Source organism: Entelurus aequoreus, linkage group LG09 (genome assembly GCF_033978785.1).
Source record: "Entelurus aequoreus isolate RoL-2023_Sb linkage group LG09, RoL_Eaeq_v1.1, whole genome shotgun sequence".
Lineage (NCBI taxonomy): Eukaryota > Metazoa > Chordata > Actinopteri > Syngnathiformes > Syngnathidae > Entelurus > Entelurus aequoreus.
The window spans coordinates 19,201,618-19,223,277 of record NC_084739.1 but is presented as its reverse complement, the minus strand read 5'-3'; the positions used below and the strand labels follow the sequence as shown (position 1 = coordinate 19,223,277).

Sequence of the window (21,660 nt, the reverse complement as noted above, 5' to 3'; positions counted from 1 at the left end):
TGTGTTTTGCTCATATCAGAGACGCAATCCTTTGTGCACAAACTTAGATCTGCGTGAGCTATCAAGTTTGCACGTGTTTTATTACACGCAAACCTTTAGTCGATCAGCCCCACAGTGTATTATTTTTTTCCAGTGTTACTGTCCATTTTTGCCAGATTAGGCTATCATAACTGACCGTATTCTGTATATTTCCAGGCCATAGAGCAGGACATAGCAAGTCGCCAGAGCAGCATCTCAGCCATGAAATCCAAAGTGAAGAAGTTCGTAGAAACTGCCGACCCCTCCGCTGCGGTCCTCCTGCAGTCTAAGATGGACGCTCTCTCGCAACGCTTCTCAGATGCCTGCGACAAGCACAAGCAGAAAGTTTCGCATCTGGACCAGTTGAAAGACAAAGTGGAGGAATTCGAGAGCGTTGCAGATAAAGTCCAACAGTTTGTCGTGAAACGTACCCAAGATCTGCATGAAACGGACGGGCCAGGGAAGACCTTCGAAGAACTCTCCGAACTAACACAGGTCAGCGGAGCACTTTTTATTTACAGTGCACTGTAGTTGCTACAGTATAGCCGACGCTAACAACAACATATGTCATTTTATTCAGAAAACAAAAGCTGAGATGGCTGAACATTCCAGTGATTTGGAGAAGTTGCAGACTATAGCCAGGGAGCTGTGTGAAATAAGCACAGACGGTAACAGAGCGCAGATCCAGAGCAAGATGGACGATCTGTCAAACATCTTCAGCACCTTCAAAGACACCGTCAAAGAAAAGTAAGTGGAGTTTCATCCAAATGGCCGTATTTCCTCAATAGTTGCCAGTGCTCACTCAGGCAGACCAAGTCCACCGAGCAGACATGGCATCTGTAAAGCTGATATTACAGTGAATTTTAAAATAAAGGGGCTGCATGACTTTATTATGGAACGTTTAAGACAAAAATCTACTGAAGACTAAACACTGGACCATGAAAATAGGTAATGAACCCTTTTTGTTACCTAATCTAAACCGCCTTTATCACTATATGGTAGTTGAACGAAACACTCAGAAAGATGGAAACACATTTAAAAAAAATGAATAAAAGTATATTAGAATAGTGTTAATAATATAACATATATTACATTTATAATGGGGGTATAAAAAAAAAAATTACTTTTATCAATTCTTAATCAATTAAAAACAATCCAAAATTGATATATAACAAATTAACAAATAATAAAAATACAAAAATATTTAAATGTTTTATTTTTTCATTTATTATTATTAATTTTTGTATATACATATATATTTTTTTTCAATCTGTCCTGTCCAGCCACTCAGGCAAATCATAATGTTGCTGTAGATGTTGCCTTATTTGTATTTGACTTTATTAAACGTTTGGGAAGCATTTTAATAAACAAAAACTGGTTTCTTTAATATAGAAATTGATCAGAGCTATTTTATGTAGTTAATCATAGAACTGGCATCCAATATTATAAAAAAAAAGAGCAATAGAATTTGAATCGAGAATAATTTTGAATCGAGAATCGATTCTGAATTGAATTATTACCCCCAAGAATCGAATTGAATCGAATCGTGTGGTGCCCAAAGATTCACAGCCCTAATTTATAATATAAATAATTAAAAATTTATTTTGACATTGTTTCAGAAATATATTTTATATGAGTAAGGAAAGGCAAGGCAAGTTAATTTATAAAGCGCAATTCGTACACAAGACAATTCAAAGGGCTTTTCAGATGCATACAATTATAAATAGGCAAATAGAATTAAAACATTTAAAAAATCGTCATAAAAAAAAATCATAATTCAATTGTAATCAAAAGGTGTAAGTAAAATACTTTCAGTTGCCATATGCGTAGTTAAATAAAAATGTTTTCAGCCTGGATTTGAACATTGCTAACATTAGTATGCTGATTATATAAATAGAAATTAAAAAAACAACAAAAACTAACCATTACCTCCCTGCTTGGCACTCAGCATCAAGGGTTGGAGTTGGGGGTTAAATCACCAAAATGATTCCCGGGCGCGGCGCCGCTGCTGCCCACTGCTCCCCAAGGGGATGGGTCAAATGCAGAGGACAAATTTCACCACATCTAGTGTGTGTGTGACAATCATTGGTACTTTAATCTTTAATCTTTAATCAAAGTATTTCAGTGACTGGAAAAAAAGTTGATTGAAAGGAATCAAAAGTTTAATGTTCACTGATTGTGTATCTAAATTGCAATATACTATGTATTATTTTAATGAAGTATGATTTGTTTTGTTGAAAAATAATAAATAAAAAGGGAAGAAGATCTATAAATGTGATATTTTTTTACAAACATTTAAAATTATAGGTAAATTATAGATTCTCAGGTAAGTAAAAAAAACAGCCCAAGTAACTATGTGATGAAATACAGTGACTTTTTATTTTTATTTTTACTAGTACCCCTGCGAACCCGATAGGGACAAGTGATAGAAAATGGATGGGATGGGATGGACATCTGTGTTTATAAAAAAGCCGCAAAAAGGCACTAATTGATATTGTATGACTATCTTGCAGGGAGGGGGAGGTATTGTCCTGTAAAGACCTTCTGGGCGAGTTCAGGACGGCAGCCAGTGCTCTCAGCAAGTGGCTGGAGGAGACTAACGAGAAGGTGCCTGTGGCCCAGACAAGTTGCAGTGCTAAAAGTCTGGAGAAGGATCTCCAGATAGTCACTGTGAGTCCCCGAATACATCAAATCATGCAATTTCACATCACTCCTAGCTATCCTCTCCAAATTGTCATCATCACGACCGTAAACAATGACAGATGGAGGCGTCAAAATCAATATTTTATCTCTCTTTAACGACCAGCTGCCATTGATCTAACAGTACACATTTTGACTGATAAACCTTTCAAAGGGATTACTAGAAGAATGGACGTCTAAAGGTCCTGCTGTGCAGGACTTGAACAACAGGGGATCATCACTATGCAGCCACATCGCTATCCTCACATCCCCTGCCAAAGCAAAGATACCTAATAAGTCAGGTAAACATCAGCATACTGAATGTCAGTGTTAGTGTGCATGTTCGTTAGTCTTACTGGGAATGGTGTTCTTTTCTCAAGCTTTGTCTTCATGTCTCTGTGTTAGTAGCCCTTACTAATGGTGGTGGTCCAGCGAGCCATTCGTACTTAACCAATAAAGGTAATCAAGTCTGTTTGGTTAAATACTGACTTTACTGGGTTTGGATGTATTGTAGCACTGGACAATGTATTGAGGCTTCGCCAGAAATACATACAATTAGCCAATATATCTTGATTACTGAAGTAGGGCTGGGCGATATGGACGAAAAAGTATATATCGATATATTTTTACTTCAACTCGACATTCGATATATATCTCAAAATATTTTCCTGTGAAAGTATACATATAAAGATTTTCAGTTTTGAGCGAGATTCACTGAAATTGAAGTGAATGTCAAGTGTACTATAAACAGTCAGTGGCACTTTTTTTTAACCCAGTTAGTCAAGGTGGGTATTAACAGCACAGAAAATAAACTGTTTACATAGCACAGAATTACATAACATAAATAAAATAGAAAAATATTATTTCTACGTAAAATAAATAACATAGCTGTGCAAATAATAAAAAATGTATCAAAGTCAGATAAAAAAATACATTTGCAGGCAGGCACTTTTTAATTCCCAGTTGACGATGTATCGGACTGTCACACATGTACGGTTCTGGTCAGCGCCAAGTAAGTGACTTTACTTAATTGTGCAGCTATGATCTTCCTCAGTTTGGCATACATTTATGGCAGCATTTCTCATGTGAAATATGGCTTGGCAACTCAAGAACAGTTTTGATTTGGGCTTACATGGTAAACAACTCAAAATTAAGGTCTTATCCAGACGCATTCATTCGTCCAAATGTGGCCAAGTAGACGCATTGTGGGTTTCCTGGACGTCATCTACCTCGTTAATAAAAAAAACAAAAGAAGAGAATCCCTTTGCCATCTTCCACTAGTTTTTTTATATATATATATATTAATCGCCTGCTTGAATATTCCTTCTGTCTTTTCTACGACTCTCTCGTCATCCTCTGGGATGTCTGTTGTGATTTCCCTTCCTGGTTCCATGACCCGCCCTATCTTGCCTCTGATTGGCCTGTCCCTAATGTTTTGCCCTAATCTCAACCAATCATGACTCATCATGGTAAACAACCAACCAATCATGGATGTTCTTATACGTGCAAGCAGTCTTGAAAGGAGGAGGGGGAGGGGTTTAGTAGCGAGTGGGAAGCGGGGGAGAATAAGGAACACAACAAATGAGCGGTGTTTCGTCATTTTAACATGAAATAAATTATATCGATATTACGATATTTTCTTAATTCATATCTTGTATAAAATATATCAATATATCTTACAAACTCGATATATCGCCCAGCCCTATACTGAAGCAAAGAAATGCAAATGTTGATTTTGAAAACCGGAAGCAACCTTGTACCTTGTCCAGCCCTGATGTGTTGTTCTATGCATGAACCTTTGCATAACCCCAAACTTATAGCAAGTAGATTGTATGTATTATATGATTGTATGCCTGCATGTGCGTAAAACAGAGAACTAAAGAGATAAAGAATGCAGTTGCCATATTGAGTTCTAGGTGTTTCAGGTAAACATCAAAGCTATTTAACATACAAAAAGGGCCATGGAATGTCTAAAACAGTGCTTCTCAAACTTTTTTCCCCAAGTAGTACCACCTCACGTAACTTGGGCGCTCCAAACACCATGATAAACATTAAATATAATACAGTATGGTAGGCCTAAATATTCATTAAAACAAAGCATAGCTTTTATTAAAATAAAGTTAAAGTCCCAATAATTGTCCCACACACACTAGGTGTGGTGAAATTATCCTCTGCATTTGACCCATCCCGATGTTCACCCCCTGGGAGGTGAGGGGAGCAGTGAGCAGCAGCGGTGGCCACGCTCGGGAATAATTTTGGTGATTTAACCCCCAATTCCAACCCTTAATGCTGAGTGCCAAGCAGGGAGGCAATGGGTCCCATTTTTTATAGTCTTACGTATGACTCGGACGGGGTTTGAACTCACGACCTTCCAGTCTCAGGGCGGACACTCTAACCACAAGGCCACTGAGTAGGTCTTTCAACAATTCAACATATTTAAGTATATTCAATAGTTTTGGCGACTGATACATTACACACAGTTTGAACAATAGCATTGTGTTTGATTACAGGAAAATAAAACACTGTACTTTAATCAAGTGATTCTTTAGTGTACCACTAGATAGAGCCAGCATACCACTAGTGATACACGTACCACACTTCAAGAATCACTGATCTAAAACAATTATGAAATCTATTGTAACTGGATTTAAGAGTTAATCTACATACATACAGGGTATAATTAGTACATTTTTACACACTGCATAAGTCCCAAAATGTAGCGGTACTCACAGATCCTTTAATTATGATCCTCAGAGCTGATGACAATTCAGCAAAACATGTCCTTCGTCAACGAGGGCTACTCCAGTCTGGGTGACGCTCTGAAGAGTCAAGCGGCCGAGCTGAGTGGAGCTGTGCGCGAGCTGAAGGACGCCAAAAAGGAGACGGACAACATGATGACGTGGCTGGAGGACATGAAGAAGACCACAGCATCTTGGAAAAATGGAGCCACGGAGAAAGACGCTGTTAAAACTCAGCTTGAACAGCAGAAGGTGCTAAGATGTTTGTCTATACCGGGGGTCGGCAACCCAAAATGTTGAAAGAGCCATATTGGACCAAAAATACAAAAAACTAATCTGTCTGGAGACGCCAAAAAATGAAAAGCCGTATATAAGTCTTATAATGAAGGCAACACATGATGTAAGTGTCTATATTAGCTATAATAGCCTACTATCAAAATGACTATGTGTCGCAGGCTGAAGCAAATCTTCGTTGACAGAAATGTTGAAATGTAATATTTATTCTACACATTTTTACAACTTTAGAAACCATTAGTAAATCAGAGGCTACTCAGACGGTGAGATAACTCCTGGAAATTACTGGCTTTTAATGGCCAAAGGTACAGATGTGTGTGTCCAAGTTAAAGGAAATGGCAGGCTGTCTTCTTTTAATAGATGTATTACAATCTATGGCAAGCCAGGTAATGTTTGCTGTGGTCTGGAACAACATGGCACACAAACAACTATCAGAAATGCAGCCAATATTACATACAGATAATGCAAATCATGCAAATATAAATGATATACAAAGAGGATAAAAGCAAAGAAAATTAAATGAGCTCAAATATACCTACAAATGAGGCATAATGATGCAATATGTACATACAGCTAGCCTAAATAGCATGTTAGCATGGATTAGCTTGTAGTCATGCAATGACCAAATATGCCTGATTAGCACTCCAACAAGTCAATAACATCAACAAAGCGCACCTTTGTGCATTCACACACAGCATAAAACGTTTGGTGGACAAAATGAGAAGGAGTGTTAGATTTTACATGTAAACAAACTGTTGCGTCACAGTCCACACGATGGTGAGTTCATGAACCGCCGAAATTAGTAGGACAAAACGATGTTCACCAAACTCATATTAAACATATTAAACAGTGGGCTTTCTAACAATTGGGAAGGTTTGTGTCATGTTTGTCCACAAACAAAAAACATACTAAAACCGAAAAAAACTATTTTCCCCCAATTTTTTCTCCATTTTCAATCCTTTTTTAAAAAGGCTCCAGGGAGCCACTAGGCCGCCGCATGCGGCTCGAGAGGCACAGGTTGCAGTAAATGAGCTAAGGGCATTTAATTTAAAATAGTCCAGACCAGATTCTCAAACTGCAGTGCGAGTACCCCTGGTGGTACGCGGGCTCCACTCATGGTAGAAACATACACATGGAATAGAGGGGAACCCACTTAAGTTGGTTCCACTTATGTCGACATTTCTGGGCCGAAAGGGGTAATTTCAATTAAAAAAGGGTCCGTTTATGTCAACATGTTTTGTACTATTGTCAACTTCCTCATTATTGATAAGCAGCGTGAAACGAAAAGAGCAACGGCAACTACAGTCTTGTTACACAGCATTATAATGTGCACACAATGACTTCCTGTTCATAGCTTCAAAATAAAAGCATCGCAGTATTTACATGGATCATTTTACCACAGTTTTTTTTCTTCAGATTTTTAGCCACTGGAAGAAATATTTATTATCACTGCAGTCAAGACATAAAACAAAATTAGAAGAGTATGAAATATCTCATGAAAAAATATGTTAAAATTTAGGCAAACAATGTCAGGTTTAACATTTTTATTCGATTACATTTATTTTAGTGCTATCGAAGGATACATTTTTTAAAAATCTGATTAATCACATTTTAAAATTAGATTAATCATGATTAATCACAGGTCATTACTCGCTTGCATAATTTAAATTAGCTTAAAAAAGACCCTAATATTTGGACACTAATGCAATTCTTATGTCAGAATGTCATCCAAGAATATTTTTTTAAAATGTTTTACTTGATGCACATTATTTATTTGCTAAAAACGGTTTTATCTAAAGTCCCGAAATTTGCCAGCGAGTGCAATAGTCAGAGACTCCTCACTCATCTTTACACTGACCTCATCACTAAAGCAACCTGTTCCACCTCTGAAGTAACCATCCGCGATTAATCTGCGTATTTACATGATTAATGCTATGATATTTTTATGATTAATCACATGAGTTAATCCGTTATTTTTAACAGCCCTAATTTATTAACAGTGGTCCACTCTACTTACGACTCTGCAAATGTTCGGTTTCAATTTTAGTTACACCGACAACCGCTTATGTGGACAACCGCTGGGTGTCGACATAAACGGGTCTCACAGTAATTGTGCAAATTCAAATGTAGTATGCTGAAATATTATTGTCTAACTCACTTCATGAGCCACAATTAGCAGTACATATTCTGTACTATGTACAGTATGTTTAATATTCTGAAATATTTGTCCCATTTGCTTAGGTGTTTGAAGACGACATGAAGCAGAAAAAAGATCAGCTTCACAAGCTGAGAGAGAAACTCCTCCACTTGATTGAAACTCAACCAAACTCCCAAGAGGCAGCCAAATGGAAGCAGATGTTAGCAGACATAGGTATGCATGCACTGACATATATATTTATGAAATCCCAATCATGTACGGTATATTGTCCTTTGCATAATGTCACACATCACTTGACTTTGAGTATCCGTCCAGGGTGTCGCCAAATGTCACATCACCTGCTTTCTGCAGGACACAAATTAAATTCACACATTTACACAGCCAAGTGCTGCCCAGTGTGAGATTTACACACTTTATGCAACGATGCTGACTCATGCAGGCTAAATATAAACGTGATTCTACTCTACTGTGTAGATGCTGCTTGGGAAGACATCAGCGGCTCAGTGGTGGAGAGGAAGCAGCACCTGGAGCAGTCCAACAAGAATCTGGACATCCTCCAAACCACTCAGCTGCAGCTTGGCCAGTGGCTGTCGGAGAAGGAGCTGATGATGAGTGTCCTTGGGCCCCTCTCCATTGACCTTAACATGCTTAAAATGCAGAAGCAACAAGTCCAGGTAGACATTGTTGTATCATTTAGCTTCTTCACTGTTTTTTTTAGTTTGTTCATATCAGGGGTCCCAATTTTTTTGCAAATATGGGCTATATCTACATCGACTTATGATTCGCCTGAGCAGCTGGACAGGACAGAATTTTTTTAAACTTGGGAGGTTGTGGACGCAGGCGGGCCGGATTCGTTTTTTATATTGCTATTTTAGAGGGACAAGTGGTACGGATGGATGGATATTGTTATTTAAATGTATTGTTATTACTATTATTATTTCACTTGTTGTGGTTTATTAGTTACTATTAAATGTATTATGTTTTTTTTTTTTTTATATTTAAAGTTGAGTTTTGGTGGTACAATAAATACTTGTGTTAATAAATAATCGTGTAAATAATTATTAAATTATAATATCAATAAAAAAAAAACAACGTAATTTTTTTTACCATAATCATCCAGCCCTACAATCCGCACATCAATCCACATCCACAAAAAATATTCAGTATTATTTTATTGTTCACAAAAAAGATAAACAAAGACCACAAAAATGTAACGTTTATTTGACATAAACTCTTTAATTTATTTAATTATTCTAAAAAAAAAAATTCTCAAGAAAAAAAACAACTCAGCATATCAAAAATATACATAATAAAAATAAACAATAATTGATTGAATAGCTATGTTGTACAAAAATACCACTTCGGTAAATAAATAAAACACTTTTACTCCTGTAATATTAATCTTATTTGATTATTTTTAAAGTGAATTTAATAGCTTTTAACTAAACATATTTATAATGTATGCTGTAAAATGTAACCACGTTGTGTTCTTTAATATAAGTTATAAAGCATGTCTGAGCAAATAAACAATTCCATATATTCTCTCTGTCAATGTACTCCCCCCCCCAAAATAAATATATACAATACTGTAGTTCTGATTATTTTTTAGTAAAACTACCTGTATAGTATGCTTTAGTTACATGTATTCATCATTGTTTTAATGCATACCTTACTGTATAGTGATGCATGCGTTGTACGTCAAGTACTTACAAAGGCCTTGCTCAAAGGTTCATTACACTACCGTTCAAAAGTTTGGAGTCACATTGATATGTCCTTATTTTTGAAGAAAAAGCACTGTACTTCTCAATGAGATAACTTTAAACTAGTCTTAACTTTAAAGAAATACACTCTATACATTGCTAATGTGGTAAATGACTATTCTAGCTGCAAATGTCTGGTTTTTGGTGCAATATCTACATAGGTGTATAGAGGCCCATTTCCAGCAATTATCACTCCAGTGTTCTAATGGTACAATGTGTTTGCTCATTGGCTCAGAAGGCTAATTGATGATTAGAAAACCCTTGTGCAATCATGTTTACACATCTGAAAACAGTTTAGCTCGTTACAGAAGCTACAAAACTGACCTTCCTTTGAGCAGATTGAGTTTCTGGAGCATCACATTTGTGGGGTCAATTAAACGCTCAAAATGGCCAGAAAAAGAGAACTTTCATCTGAAACTCGACAGTCTATTCTTGTTCTTAGAAATGAAGGCTATTCCACAAAATTGTTAGGGTGACCCCAAACTTTTGAACGGTAGTGTATGTATTCATATTCATATACATTTTAAATGTTCTTGTAATCAGACAAAACATTTTGGTATATTAGATTACATTTTTACGAAAAGCCTTGTCACAGGTCTGCACTCTGTGCTCTTGTTCTGGGATGCAATGATCATATTTGCTCTACCCTTCGTGCAGATCCTCCAGAATGAGTTCAAAAGCCGAAAGCCTCAGTACGATCAACTCAACGAAGCTGCTTCTGCCATCCTAAACTCGTCGGGTAACCATGACCCCTCGAACAGTAAGCAGGTGAGGGAGCAGCTCACTGCCGTCACTGAGAAGTGGCAAGGTCTTATGGGACTGCTGGACCGGCGCGATGACCTCATCGACCAGGCTGTGGAGAAGACGGGAGAGTTCCAAGACCTGCTTAGCACTCTCAGCCAGACCGTTACTCAGCTTGAAGGTCAGCTTGGCAACCATCAGGCCTGCAGCACCCAGCCCGATGCGGTGAAGAAGCGTCTGGAGGACGTCCATAATATCTCGGTTCAGCTGAGAGATGAGAGGAAGAAGCTGAAGCAGGCTGAGGGCATTCATGCAGAGCTCACAGCGATGGTGACTGAGGACTACCTCAAGGCGGACTTAGCCAGGCAGTTGGAGAGTGTCAGCAAACCTTTTAGACAGCTGGAAGAGAAAACAGGTTTGTTATGTTTGGATGACAGATCCATTTATTTTATCATAACAATGTGCCTCCAGTATGAGTGCATAACAAGAGTTTCTGCGCAACTTTACTTTTAGTATAATTCATATTACGTCACGTATTACGTCTTCTTGTCTGCATGCAACTTCATGTATATAATTCTGATCATGATAATAATAGTGAATATAAACAGGTAATTATTAAAATAACTACGATAATGGTAACATTTGTATTTTTGTATTTATTTATGCTAATATTACTAAAATCAGTAGTAATTTTTGCTACAATATATCATTAAAAATAATATAAGTTCAACATAAACAATGAAATATAAGTAATAATTACTATAATAATGCTTTACACATTCAAAAAATTTAATTATTTGTATTACCTTTGTATTACAAAATATTTTTACTACTGTATATGAGATATATACATATATATATATATGGCAGCAATTTTAATCTAGTGATTGTTGGCCCTGCGATGAGGTGGCGACTTGTCCAGGGTGTACCCCGCCTTCCGCCAGTGTGCAGCTGAGATAGGCTCCAGCACCCCCCGCGACCCTGTAAGGGACAAGCGGTAGGAAATGGATGAATGGATTAAGTTTAGGTTGTTAAGAATAAATTAAATAATAGTATCAATCCATAATATAGACCACAGGTGTCAAACTCAAGTCCCAGGGGCCAGATTTGGCCCGCTGCTTCATTTTATGTGAACATTCTAAAGTACTCCATCTTCATCACTAAATGTATTCGTTCTTTCAATTTTGAATGAAAAATTGCAGTACTGCATGCAATTGCTTGTCTTTTAACTTTAATATGCTCTGATCATGCAACAAACATTATATTAGCATATATTCCAAACTTTTTTTGGTCAAAATACAAATACGTACTTCAATATCTGTATATCACCCTGACTTAGGATTTCAAAGCAAGCTATCCATCAATTTGTACGTAAAAATATATAATCACATGCATAAGCAATTCTGTAATAATATCATGAGGCGATTATTCTGTAATATTTATATATTTTTACTGTTAGAAGAGCAGCCATAAATACAATGTGGCCCTCAATGAAAACAAGTTTGACACTAATGATATAGACTATAATAGTAATCTATAGCAATGGCGATTGCTCTAAGACTGCAAGGGATGTTCAGCTTCCCCTGAAGTGCCAAAAAAAACTAACATTTGTTCCTTTCGACAGGTGTTTGACAAAATGAGATAAGATTATCAAATGTTTCAGCCCTTTGAGACACTTGTGATTTAGTGCTATATAAATAAACATTGATTGATTGAATAAGGTTCAAGATGTTTACCAGGATTTTTCTTCCTTTTACTTTGTACAAACTTTGAATTTGAACAGTTTCATAAACTCGATCATATTTGTACATTGTTTGACTTCTGTACATAATCCATTCCATAATTTAGTCCCACATACTGGTATGCTACTGTATGCTATATGCTATATGGAGTGACTTTTGGTCTCGAACAATGGATCAATAGGGAAACATAGAGTGGGTTGGATAAATGCTCGGCTTTGTCCCGCCCATCGGACGCCGAGCATCTCTAGAAGTATATGGAACGTGGGCTTGGCCTTGGCTGGCCTGGACGCCGGGCTTCTGCATGATGATTGGATGATCTGTCTGAGGCTGAATCCTTTTTTGATTGACAGCAAAATGAAATATAAACCAAAGCCAGAGCATTTTTCAACTTTCATTCCGTTGTTCCATGTTGATAAGGAGGAATTTTACAAACCCTTAAGTGACATTTTCTTTGTAAAATCTAGCGTCTTTGTCTTTTATCTGTTATGGGATAATGTTCCCCTACTTGAAAGACCCGCAGCCGCCACTGATCTATAGGTATGTTTGAGTTAAAATGCCAGACACTAATATGATTGTCAAATCTAATGATAACTATATTGTTGTTTTTTGCGCCTTATGTCAGTAATTTCATATTTTCTCATGTAAGTGTTGTATGAGGTCTGTCTGCATCCACTAAGTCCCCTTATTTTATTTATTGTTTTTTTTGCAGCCAAACAAATTGAGCAGCTGAACTCGACCTTCGCCAGCTCCCAGCAATTCCATCAAACCTCCAAAGACTTCCAGTCATGGCTGGCTGAGAAGCTGCGGGACCAGTCGAAGCCTCTGCCCATCTCTGCCAAAGCTGACGTCCTTCAAAAAACGCTGGATGCGCACAGTAAACTGCAGGCGGCTCTCAGTGAACAGGAGGCCACGTACAACACAATAGCAGGCGAAGGGGAGATGCTTCTGCAGAGTACTGACGGTGCAGAGAAGTTGGCACTGCAGGGGCAACTGTCACTTCTGTCTTCTAACTGGCAGGAAGTAAAGAAGAGCTCAGGGGAGCAGGTTGAAAAACTTAAAGCCACTCTTCAGAGGGTACAGAAGTTTGAAGAACACAGAGAGAAGCTGAGGCCTTGGGTGTTGGAGTGTGAGGCCATTGAAGGTCGGATCAAACTTGCTGTGGAGCCTGCTGCCGTGGATAACGCTATCTCGCAAGTGAAAGTTCTCCAGAAGGATGTGGACAAGCACAGGGGGATGTTGGAGCAGCTCAACACCGCCGCAGAAAGCCTTCTTGAGGTGGCAAATACTGACACTGAAGAAATCAAAGACGAGGCAGCAAACATCTCTGAAAGGGTGGACAGCGTATTGGAAGGTCTTCAGAGCAAAAAGGAATCCTTGGAGAAGATTTCTCATGCAGTTAAAGAATTTAATGAAGGCTCCAAAGAAGCCAAATCACATCTTGAGGGAGCTAAGAAGCTTCTGGTTGCTTATGAATCACAAGGACTGCAGGGACAAAGCAATAAGAACTTAACTAACATGAAAGCCCAACAGAAGAGTCTAGGAGGAGTGCAAAATCAAGTAGAACACCTGAAAAGCTTGGCAACGTCTCTTGTAGTTGACGTTCCAAACGCTGACGGAGTGACAGACCTCTTACTTCAAGCAGACAGCATAGAACAAGAATACAGCACCCTAAATATGAAGCTGGAGGAGACTTGCAAGGTCCTGGAAGGTAAATTGCAAGGAATCGGGCAGTTCCAAAACAACATCCGTGAGATGTTCACCCGCTTCACAGACCTGGATGATGAGTTGGACAGCATGGCTCCAGTGGACTTGGACTTGCTGGTTCTGAAAGAGCAGCAAGACAGCATTGAGAGCTTCGTCGTCAAGTTGCAAGAGCTGATGGTCAACACGGCCAACGCAGGGGACGGCTGTAAGAGGATGCTTGAGACTGATGCTTCACCTGACCTGTTGGGCCTGAAGAGAGACCTAGATGCTCTGAGTAAGCAGTGTGGCAAGCTCATGGACCGAGCCAAAGGCAGGGAGCGGCAGGTGCAGAGTACTCTCGTCAAGCTAGAGGAGCTCTGCGGAAAACTCCAGCTGGTGGATGATCAACTTTGCAGCGCTGTGAACAAGGAGGCATCTCAGGGGGCGGTCGGCATGGAGACGGACATCATCAATCAACAGCTGGAGGCCTTTAAGGTATGTGCACCAACGTGAGCAAAGAACACACACCATAGCATCTACAGGACTTCTTAGTACCATATTGACCCACTATAAAATTGGATTTTATTCCTCTGAAAGACAGGTTGTTTTCAATGCATGGTTTGTAGATTGTTTACACGCAATCCAACAGTTGGTGCTAAACATCTCCCCAACCAGCCAGAGCTTTCCTTCCTGTCACTCACATACGAGACATTAACAATCATCAATAGTGATCATCGTTAAGCGAAGTCATCCAACTGGCAGCTATTAATTTTATATTATTTTCATTGCCGTCAAATAGTTTATTTTTTTCTCAGATTAATCACACTTTTGAATTTGGATTAATCATGATTAATCACAGACTATTACTTGCTTGTGTATTTTACCTTAAAAACAGAGCCCAATATTTGGACATAAATTACATTTTTTGTCAGAATGTCATACAGAATTTGTTTTAATATTTTAATGCACATTATTTATTTGCTCCATTTGGGTTTATTTAGAAGTGAAATTTACCAGCGAGCACACTCGTCGGAGTCTCACTCATCTTCACACATTTGCGTTGACGTGATCACTGACCATATAAAAACCTGCGTCGCCTTTGAGTTAAAACATCTGCGGTTATGATAAAGCAGCATGTACGGTCAAAATAAATTGCATAATTAAACTACGTATGTCCATGATTAATAAAATATTTTTGGTGATTAATCACTTGCGCTAACTCGCTATTTTTGACAGCCCTAATAATTTTTATTGTACTCTAAAGATATTGATTTTATTTTTTTATTTTTTTCTACTCTACTGAGATTTTTGGGATTTTGTTGTATTTTAAAAAAAAAAATGGTTTTGAAGAAGTGGGCTTGTATTATATTAAGGGTTGTTTTATATCTTTGTCAATATGGTAGTAATTTTGTTTTCTGGATACATTTTGAAATGTTTTCCTATAAATACAGATGGAAAGCATGCACTTACTGGTCACAATATTAGTTAATGCTGTAACAATATTGTGGTTATTACGGTGGTTGTAATAGTGGTATACAGCATTACTACTCATACAAATATGTTGGTTTTTTTGGACTACGACCGTACTTATAAATTATTTTGTGACATTATGATTGGGGATTTAACCTAATAGTGTAATGGATTTTAGGATCTAATCGGAACTTATTAGACTTTGCAGTCTAATAATGTGTTCGCTAACAGATACATTTAATTTAAAATGACCTCAATCTTTCATGGTCCCAAAGAAGTGCTAAAATATTCAGATCATTTCCACAACAATGCAGCACAATAACCACAAGCTCCATTGAATCCTTGCACTACAAAAGTATCAATCCTCTGGGGACTGCATGCTCCTCTATGGCATCTGCTGGTAACAAAAAAAGACTACTTCAGATGGTAGGTAGACTTTAGGACATTTTAGGCCAGGTGGTCCTGGCTGGGTATCATTCTGTTGACAGAGAAGGACTTGCATCCTTTACTTCAAAATGAAGAGATGAATAATTTTGTAGTAAAGCCTGCACTACCTTCATTGTCAATACTGTAATTGTTTGTCATGTGGAAACTGTGCTTTTGTTTCCTACAATAACCAATGGAATGTGGTCTGTGTATATATATATATATATATATATATATATATATATATATATATATATATATATATATATATATATATATATATATATATATATATGTATGTATATATATATATATATATATATATATATATATATATATATATATATATATATATATATATATGTATGTATATATATATATATATATATATATATATATATATATATATATATATATATATATATATATATATATATATATATATATATGTATGTGTATATATATATATATGTATGTTTATATGTATGTATATGTTTGTATGTATGTATGTATGTATATATATATATATATGTATGTGTATATATATGTATGTGTATATATATGTATGTGTATATATGTATGTATGTGTATATACTGTATGTATATATGTGTATATAAATGTACATATATATGTATGTGTATATATGTATGTATATATATATATATGTATATATATATATATATATATATATATATATATATATGTATATATATATATATATATATATATATATATATATGTATATATATATATATATATATATATATATATATATATATATATATATATATATATATATATATATATATATATATATATGTGTATATATGTGTATATATGTACATATGTATATATATGTATATATGTGCATATATTTACGTATGTGTATATATATTTATATAAATAAGTGTATATGTCTATGTGTGTACATACATATGTCGTTGTGGCTTGTACAGCCCTTTGAAACACTTGTGATTTAGGGCTATATAAATAAACATTGATTGATTGATTGATATATGTATATATATATATATATATATATATATATATATATATATATATATATATATATATATATATATATATATATATATATATATATATATATATATATATATATACATATATATATATATACCAGCATATATATATATATATATATATATATATATATATATATATATATATATATATATATATATATATATATATATATATATATATATATATATATATATATATATATATATATATATATATATATATATATATATATATATATATATATAAATGTACTAAACTTGTAATCACAACCAGATATATGCTGATGCTATCTTCAGAGTCTGTTTTTAATTTTACTGTCACAGTTGGATGCCGCCCTTGTTATTGGAGATAAAATGGGCTGTTAACAAGGTCAAATATTGTAAAAGCCTGTAAATTCCTATGGAGTTCTCCAAAAGAGGATTAGCCTACATTCGGCCAGTGCAATATTCTAAATACTTTGTATTGGTCCAGCTATTAAATGGCATCACAGTAAAACAATGTAAACAGATGTGTTTGTGCAAAGATGTAGGTCAGTGGATTTTTCTTTGTTTCTGTTTTTGTGGGTGCCAAAAGTGGGTGCCTCTATTTAAATTGCATGGATTAAATGATCATTAGGGTGGCAGCAAAGGGGGAGTGAAGCAATACCTCCACCCGTTCTTTGTCCTTCTGCATGGAATCAGCCGGGAAAGCCCCTTTTGTATTGTTTTGTATTAGTGCATTTTCAAAGACAGCAATGCAGTGTCGGAAATGTTTCTATATGTATAGCTTAACATTGACAAATGGCATCGCGCTATGATCTGTAGTTCAGTAATCAAGTTTACTAGCTTTAGAGAGCGAGAAGAATAAACAGAGATAGAGTGCTCTTGGATTCCTTTCTTACCATTTTAGGTCAGGTTTTGCAAGTGATATGCCTGACGTAATGCGTCACGCGAGAGCGCCAGGAACTGGCCTGTGGAAGGTGCGTACTGTATGAACAGTATCTGCACTGTATGGGATCATATAGGCAGATCAGGGATTAAAACCTGCTTGGGGGTGCTTAGGGCATGGCTGACGCGTGCAGAACAGACATTACATCAGTGTCTGTTGTTACTTAAAATTACTATCTTCTGAGTCAGTGTAGCCATCTTGTTAGAGATGACGGTAGAATGAGTGACGACGGGGCCAAATAATATTGCTTACTCACCACCACATATAAAGCAGATGTAAGGAATAATTGTTGGAAAGGCCATCTAGTTTTAGAATGTAATCCCATTCTGTCCCATCATAGTGACTTTGAAGCTATTAATTTAGGCAAAAGTCACATAAGATTACCATGTTAAAATGCCTTAACCAGTTCCTCTGAAACAACCAGTGTTTTTTCATTCATATCGAGGCGGTAGACCAGGGGTGTCAAATGTACGGCCCGAGGGCCGGATCAGGCCCGCGAACAGGTTTTATCCGGCCCGCGGGATGAGTTTGCTAAGTATAAAAATTAACCTGAAATCTTTGAATTGAAAGAAACAGGTGTTCTAAATGTGTCCACTGGATGTCGCAATAGCAATTCTTTGTATCTTAGTAGATGATGCTACATATGTACAAAATAAACCACAGGATGTTAGTACATCAGTCGAGGAAAATGATCAAACTACATAAATAACATACTGTAATTTGATTTTAATATGATTTTTTTATCTTGATCGATTGAAAATTAACACCAATGAGTTGACGGATTAACATTGTCACATAATTTATTCAGAAAATATAAATAACGACAAATAAAGTATATATACTATTAACCGCAACAGGAATTAAAAAAAAAAACAACAACAACATTATGATTTGTACAATTTCAGAATGTGCTTGTTCTTTTTTTAAACAAAGAATACAATCTGAAGTTGTCTTTATTTCTAAGTTATCGTACCGTGATTTTACCAGTTCGGCCCACTTGGGAGTAGATTTTTCTCCATGTGGCCCCCGATCTAAAATGAGTTTGACACCCCTTAGTCAGTTAGTGGACTTCATTGGAGGCGCATCATACAGCAACTCTCTGAAAAAGACGATTTTCATGACCAAATTTTGTGGTGTTTTCTGCCCACCTCATCCTCTTTTTACACACTTCACTTACAAAATCATATCAAGGAGATTTGAAAAAAAATAATATATATTTTTCACAAGTTGCTTGCTGCTGCTGGCATGGATGGCTGCTGCCTCACACTAGACTGAAAGTTTGGCAATTTTTAAAAAGTATGTAATTATTTTATGCAAATCATTTAATAAAATAACATGCTTATTAATTAGCTTGCTTTATAGTGTCTCTCTGTCTATCTTTATTCAGTTGGAAGCTGATAAAAAAATAAGTTGTTGAATAGCTTTTGCCACCTCAAGAAGGCTTTCTGCGAAAAGTTTTTTCTTTAAAAAAAATCTAAATGCTTTTGCCGACAAAAATATAGACTTCGAATATTTTCAGTCTTTGTTAAAAGGGACTAAGACAGGGGTCGGCAACCTTTACCACTCAAAGAGCCATTTTGGCAAGTTTCACACATTAAAGAAAGTAATGGGAGCCACAAAAATGTTTTTAAAATTTAAAATGAAAAACACCGCATACAAAGCTTACATGCTTTGTGCTATGTTAACCAGGGGTCTCAGACACACGCACCGGCACGCACTTTAATGTGGGAATTTGATGTTAGTGCAGCCCGCGAGTTTTGGATGAATGTCGCTTGCGTCACACTTGCCAACCCTCTCATTTTTCCCGGGAGACTCCCGATTATCAGTGTGTGATGACACTGCATTTTGCGCCCTCTACAGTCTGCCCAATCAGTGTACCTGCTCGGCCACAAGTGGGATGCAGCTTTAGCTTGCTCACGTAAGAGACAGCAAGGCTACTAACTCAGCAGCCATACATCTTACACTGACGGTACCAATACCCAGAATCCCATGCAGCCCTAACTCTTCCGCTCAACCAACCACGAAGAGGGGGGGGGTTGATGTGTGGGGGGATTTGGTGGTAGCGGGGTGTATAATGTAGACCGGAAGAGTTAGGACTGCATGGGATTCTGGGTAATGGTTGTGTTGTGTTTATGTTGTGTTACAGTGGGATGTTCTCCAGAAATGTGTTTTTCATTCTTTTTTGGTGTGGGTTCACAGTGTGGCGCATATTTGTAACGTAACAATGTTGAAGTTGTTTGATACGGCTACCGTCAGTGTAAGCTGTGTGGCTGATGAGTAAGTATGCTTTGCTGTCTCCTGTGTGAGCAAGTAATAACAACTTGCAACATGTGGCTGGCCTGGCACGCTGTAAGTAAATGCTATAGAGGACAATTACTGCAGTGCAATTAGGGCACGCCCTTTATATAGTAATTAGAGTGTTAATAGGAATATTTTTTCCTGGGATTAGTCTATGAGAGGCACTGACATCCATAAGTCTCCTGGGAAAATCGAGGGGGTCGGCATGCATGTAGCTGAGCCGCATCAGAGTGGTCAAGGAGCCGCATGCGGCTCCGGAGCCGCGGGTTGCCGACCCCTGGACTAAGAGAACAACATTCTGCTGGAAAAAAAAAGCTGATTACTTTGCTTCTAATTTATCTCTGCCAAGCGTCTTCCATCCGTCTCCTCCCATGCATATGGAGTGGAACAAAAGAGTTGGGATTGTTTCTACTCCCCCTACCCATTTTCTGTGGTGCAGACAATCCAGGAAACAAAAATAAATTCCTGTCATCATCTCCTCCACCTCCCTCGCCAGGTCAAAAAAAAAAAGCCTTCATGCACTTGGCACGGCCACTGGTGTTAAATTACCTGAGACCTGCGCCTCCCTCAGCATTCCAGTGTAATTAAGAATATCTGCAGTGTCCAACAAAACCATACGATGGATGTGTATCTATTTGAGAACACTGTGATGTCATTCGAGCATGTGCTCTAGTCTCCCCTCCCCAGGTCCTTCAAAAAAAAAAAAAAAAACACACAAAAGAAAAGTGAGTGATTATGTCAGCATGTAAAGATGGCTTAGACATGAAGTCATATAGGCCATGCAGACATAAGGGGAATTAAGAAGGAGGGGGTCTTGCGTTTACCAATCAACATGTGCTGGCGTGGCTCTGCGCACAAATGGAGTTGTGGCAGATGTTGTGTGAATAATGAGCGGGGGGCGGGGCGTGGACGCCTCTGCCAGGAGGGTGTCTGTCACTGCGAGCCGAGCGGCGAGGGAGGAAGGGCAGGCTGTTTTGTTTATCCTCCGAGTACCGGCGCACTTTGGAATAACCGCACACTTTCCCCTCAGAGCCTGCCGGAATCGTGTCTGGATATTTTTTCACATTGCACCTTTTGGAGCTTTCAGCATGCATGAATGGATGCTTGGATGCGAGGATTTCAGGGAAAGAGAGGATGCACCTTGAGAGAAGAAATGGGATTAACTTTTGGCAATGGAGAGTGGAAAGAACCTCCGATCAGTGACTGTAGTGTCTGAGAGTGTATTTTATTTTAATATTCTTGCACTATAATTTATTTTTAAAAAGGCTATTTTTAATAATAACATTTCTAAGGAAATACGTCTTATTTTTTTGATATTTTAACGAGAAACTACTTCGCACATGTTTACTTTAAAGTGTGCACTTTTCCTTGAAGCGAGACACACCTTGAGCACAGTTTTACGGTTTCCTTTGTAGTCAATAGAGAGGATTGTTTTGGCATGGGGAAACCGCTGAGCAGACCAGATTGCCTCAGACAAAACCCGTCCTGCGTGGGGAAGGGGGAGGAGGAGGACCTGACCATTGATGACTGTTATGTGCCTCAGAGGTCCATTTATGACACCGTTAGGCTCAACGAGCAGATAGACTCTAGCTCTAAGGGCAGCCTCTCGTCCCGCCATTTTACAGGCACCTTACCTTACACCCAGCGCAATCTAGACCTCAACAACCTGTGCGGAAACGGA

General features: G+C 37.4%; 1 protein-coding gene and 1 long non-coding RNA gene across 9 annotated transcripts in view; one reads left to right on the top strand and one right to left on the bottom strand.

The window, feature by feature from the left end:
- LOC133657233 (uncharacterized) overlaps positions 1–21,660 on the bottom strand; it is a 972,718-nt gene that overhangs the window by 375,646 nt on the left and 575,412 nt on the right. The gene's annotated exons all lie outside the window — the stretch shown is intronic.
- The window catches only part of dst (dystonin), a 235,001-nt gene that overhangs the window by 157,684 nt on the left and 55,657 nt on the right, over positions 1–21,660 (top strand). For all 8 annotated transcript variants that reach the window (XM_062058283.1, XM_062058282.1, XM_062058281.1 and 5 more), the window contains 10 exons: positions 196–513; positions 599–765; positions 2,532–2,688; positions 2,873–2,999; positions 3,103–3,156; positions 5,452–5,687; positions 7,971–8,100; positions 8,362–8,561; positions 10,305–10,803; positions 12,840–14,308. In XM_062058283.1, coding sequence (XP_061914267.1) covers positions 196–513; positions 599–765; positions 2,532–2,688; positions 2,873–2,999; positions 3,103–3,156; positions 5,452–5,687; positions 7,971–8,100; positions 8,362–8,561; positions 10,305–10,803; positions 12,840–14,308 — 3,357 coding nt within the window. The remainder of the gene's footprint in view (positions 1–195; positions 514–598; positions 766–2,531; positions 2,689–2,872; positions 3,000–3,102; positions 3,157–5,451; positions 5,688–7,970; positions 8,101–8,361; positions 8,562–10,304; positions 10,804–12,839; positions 14,309–21,660) is intronic.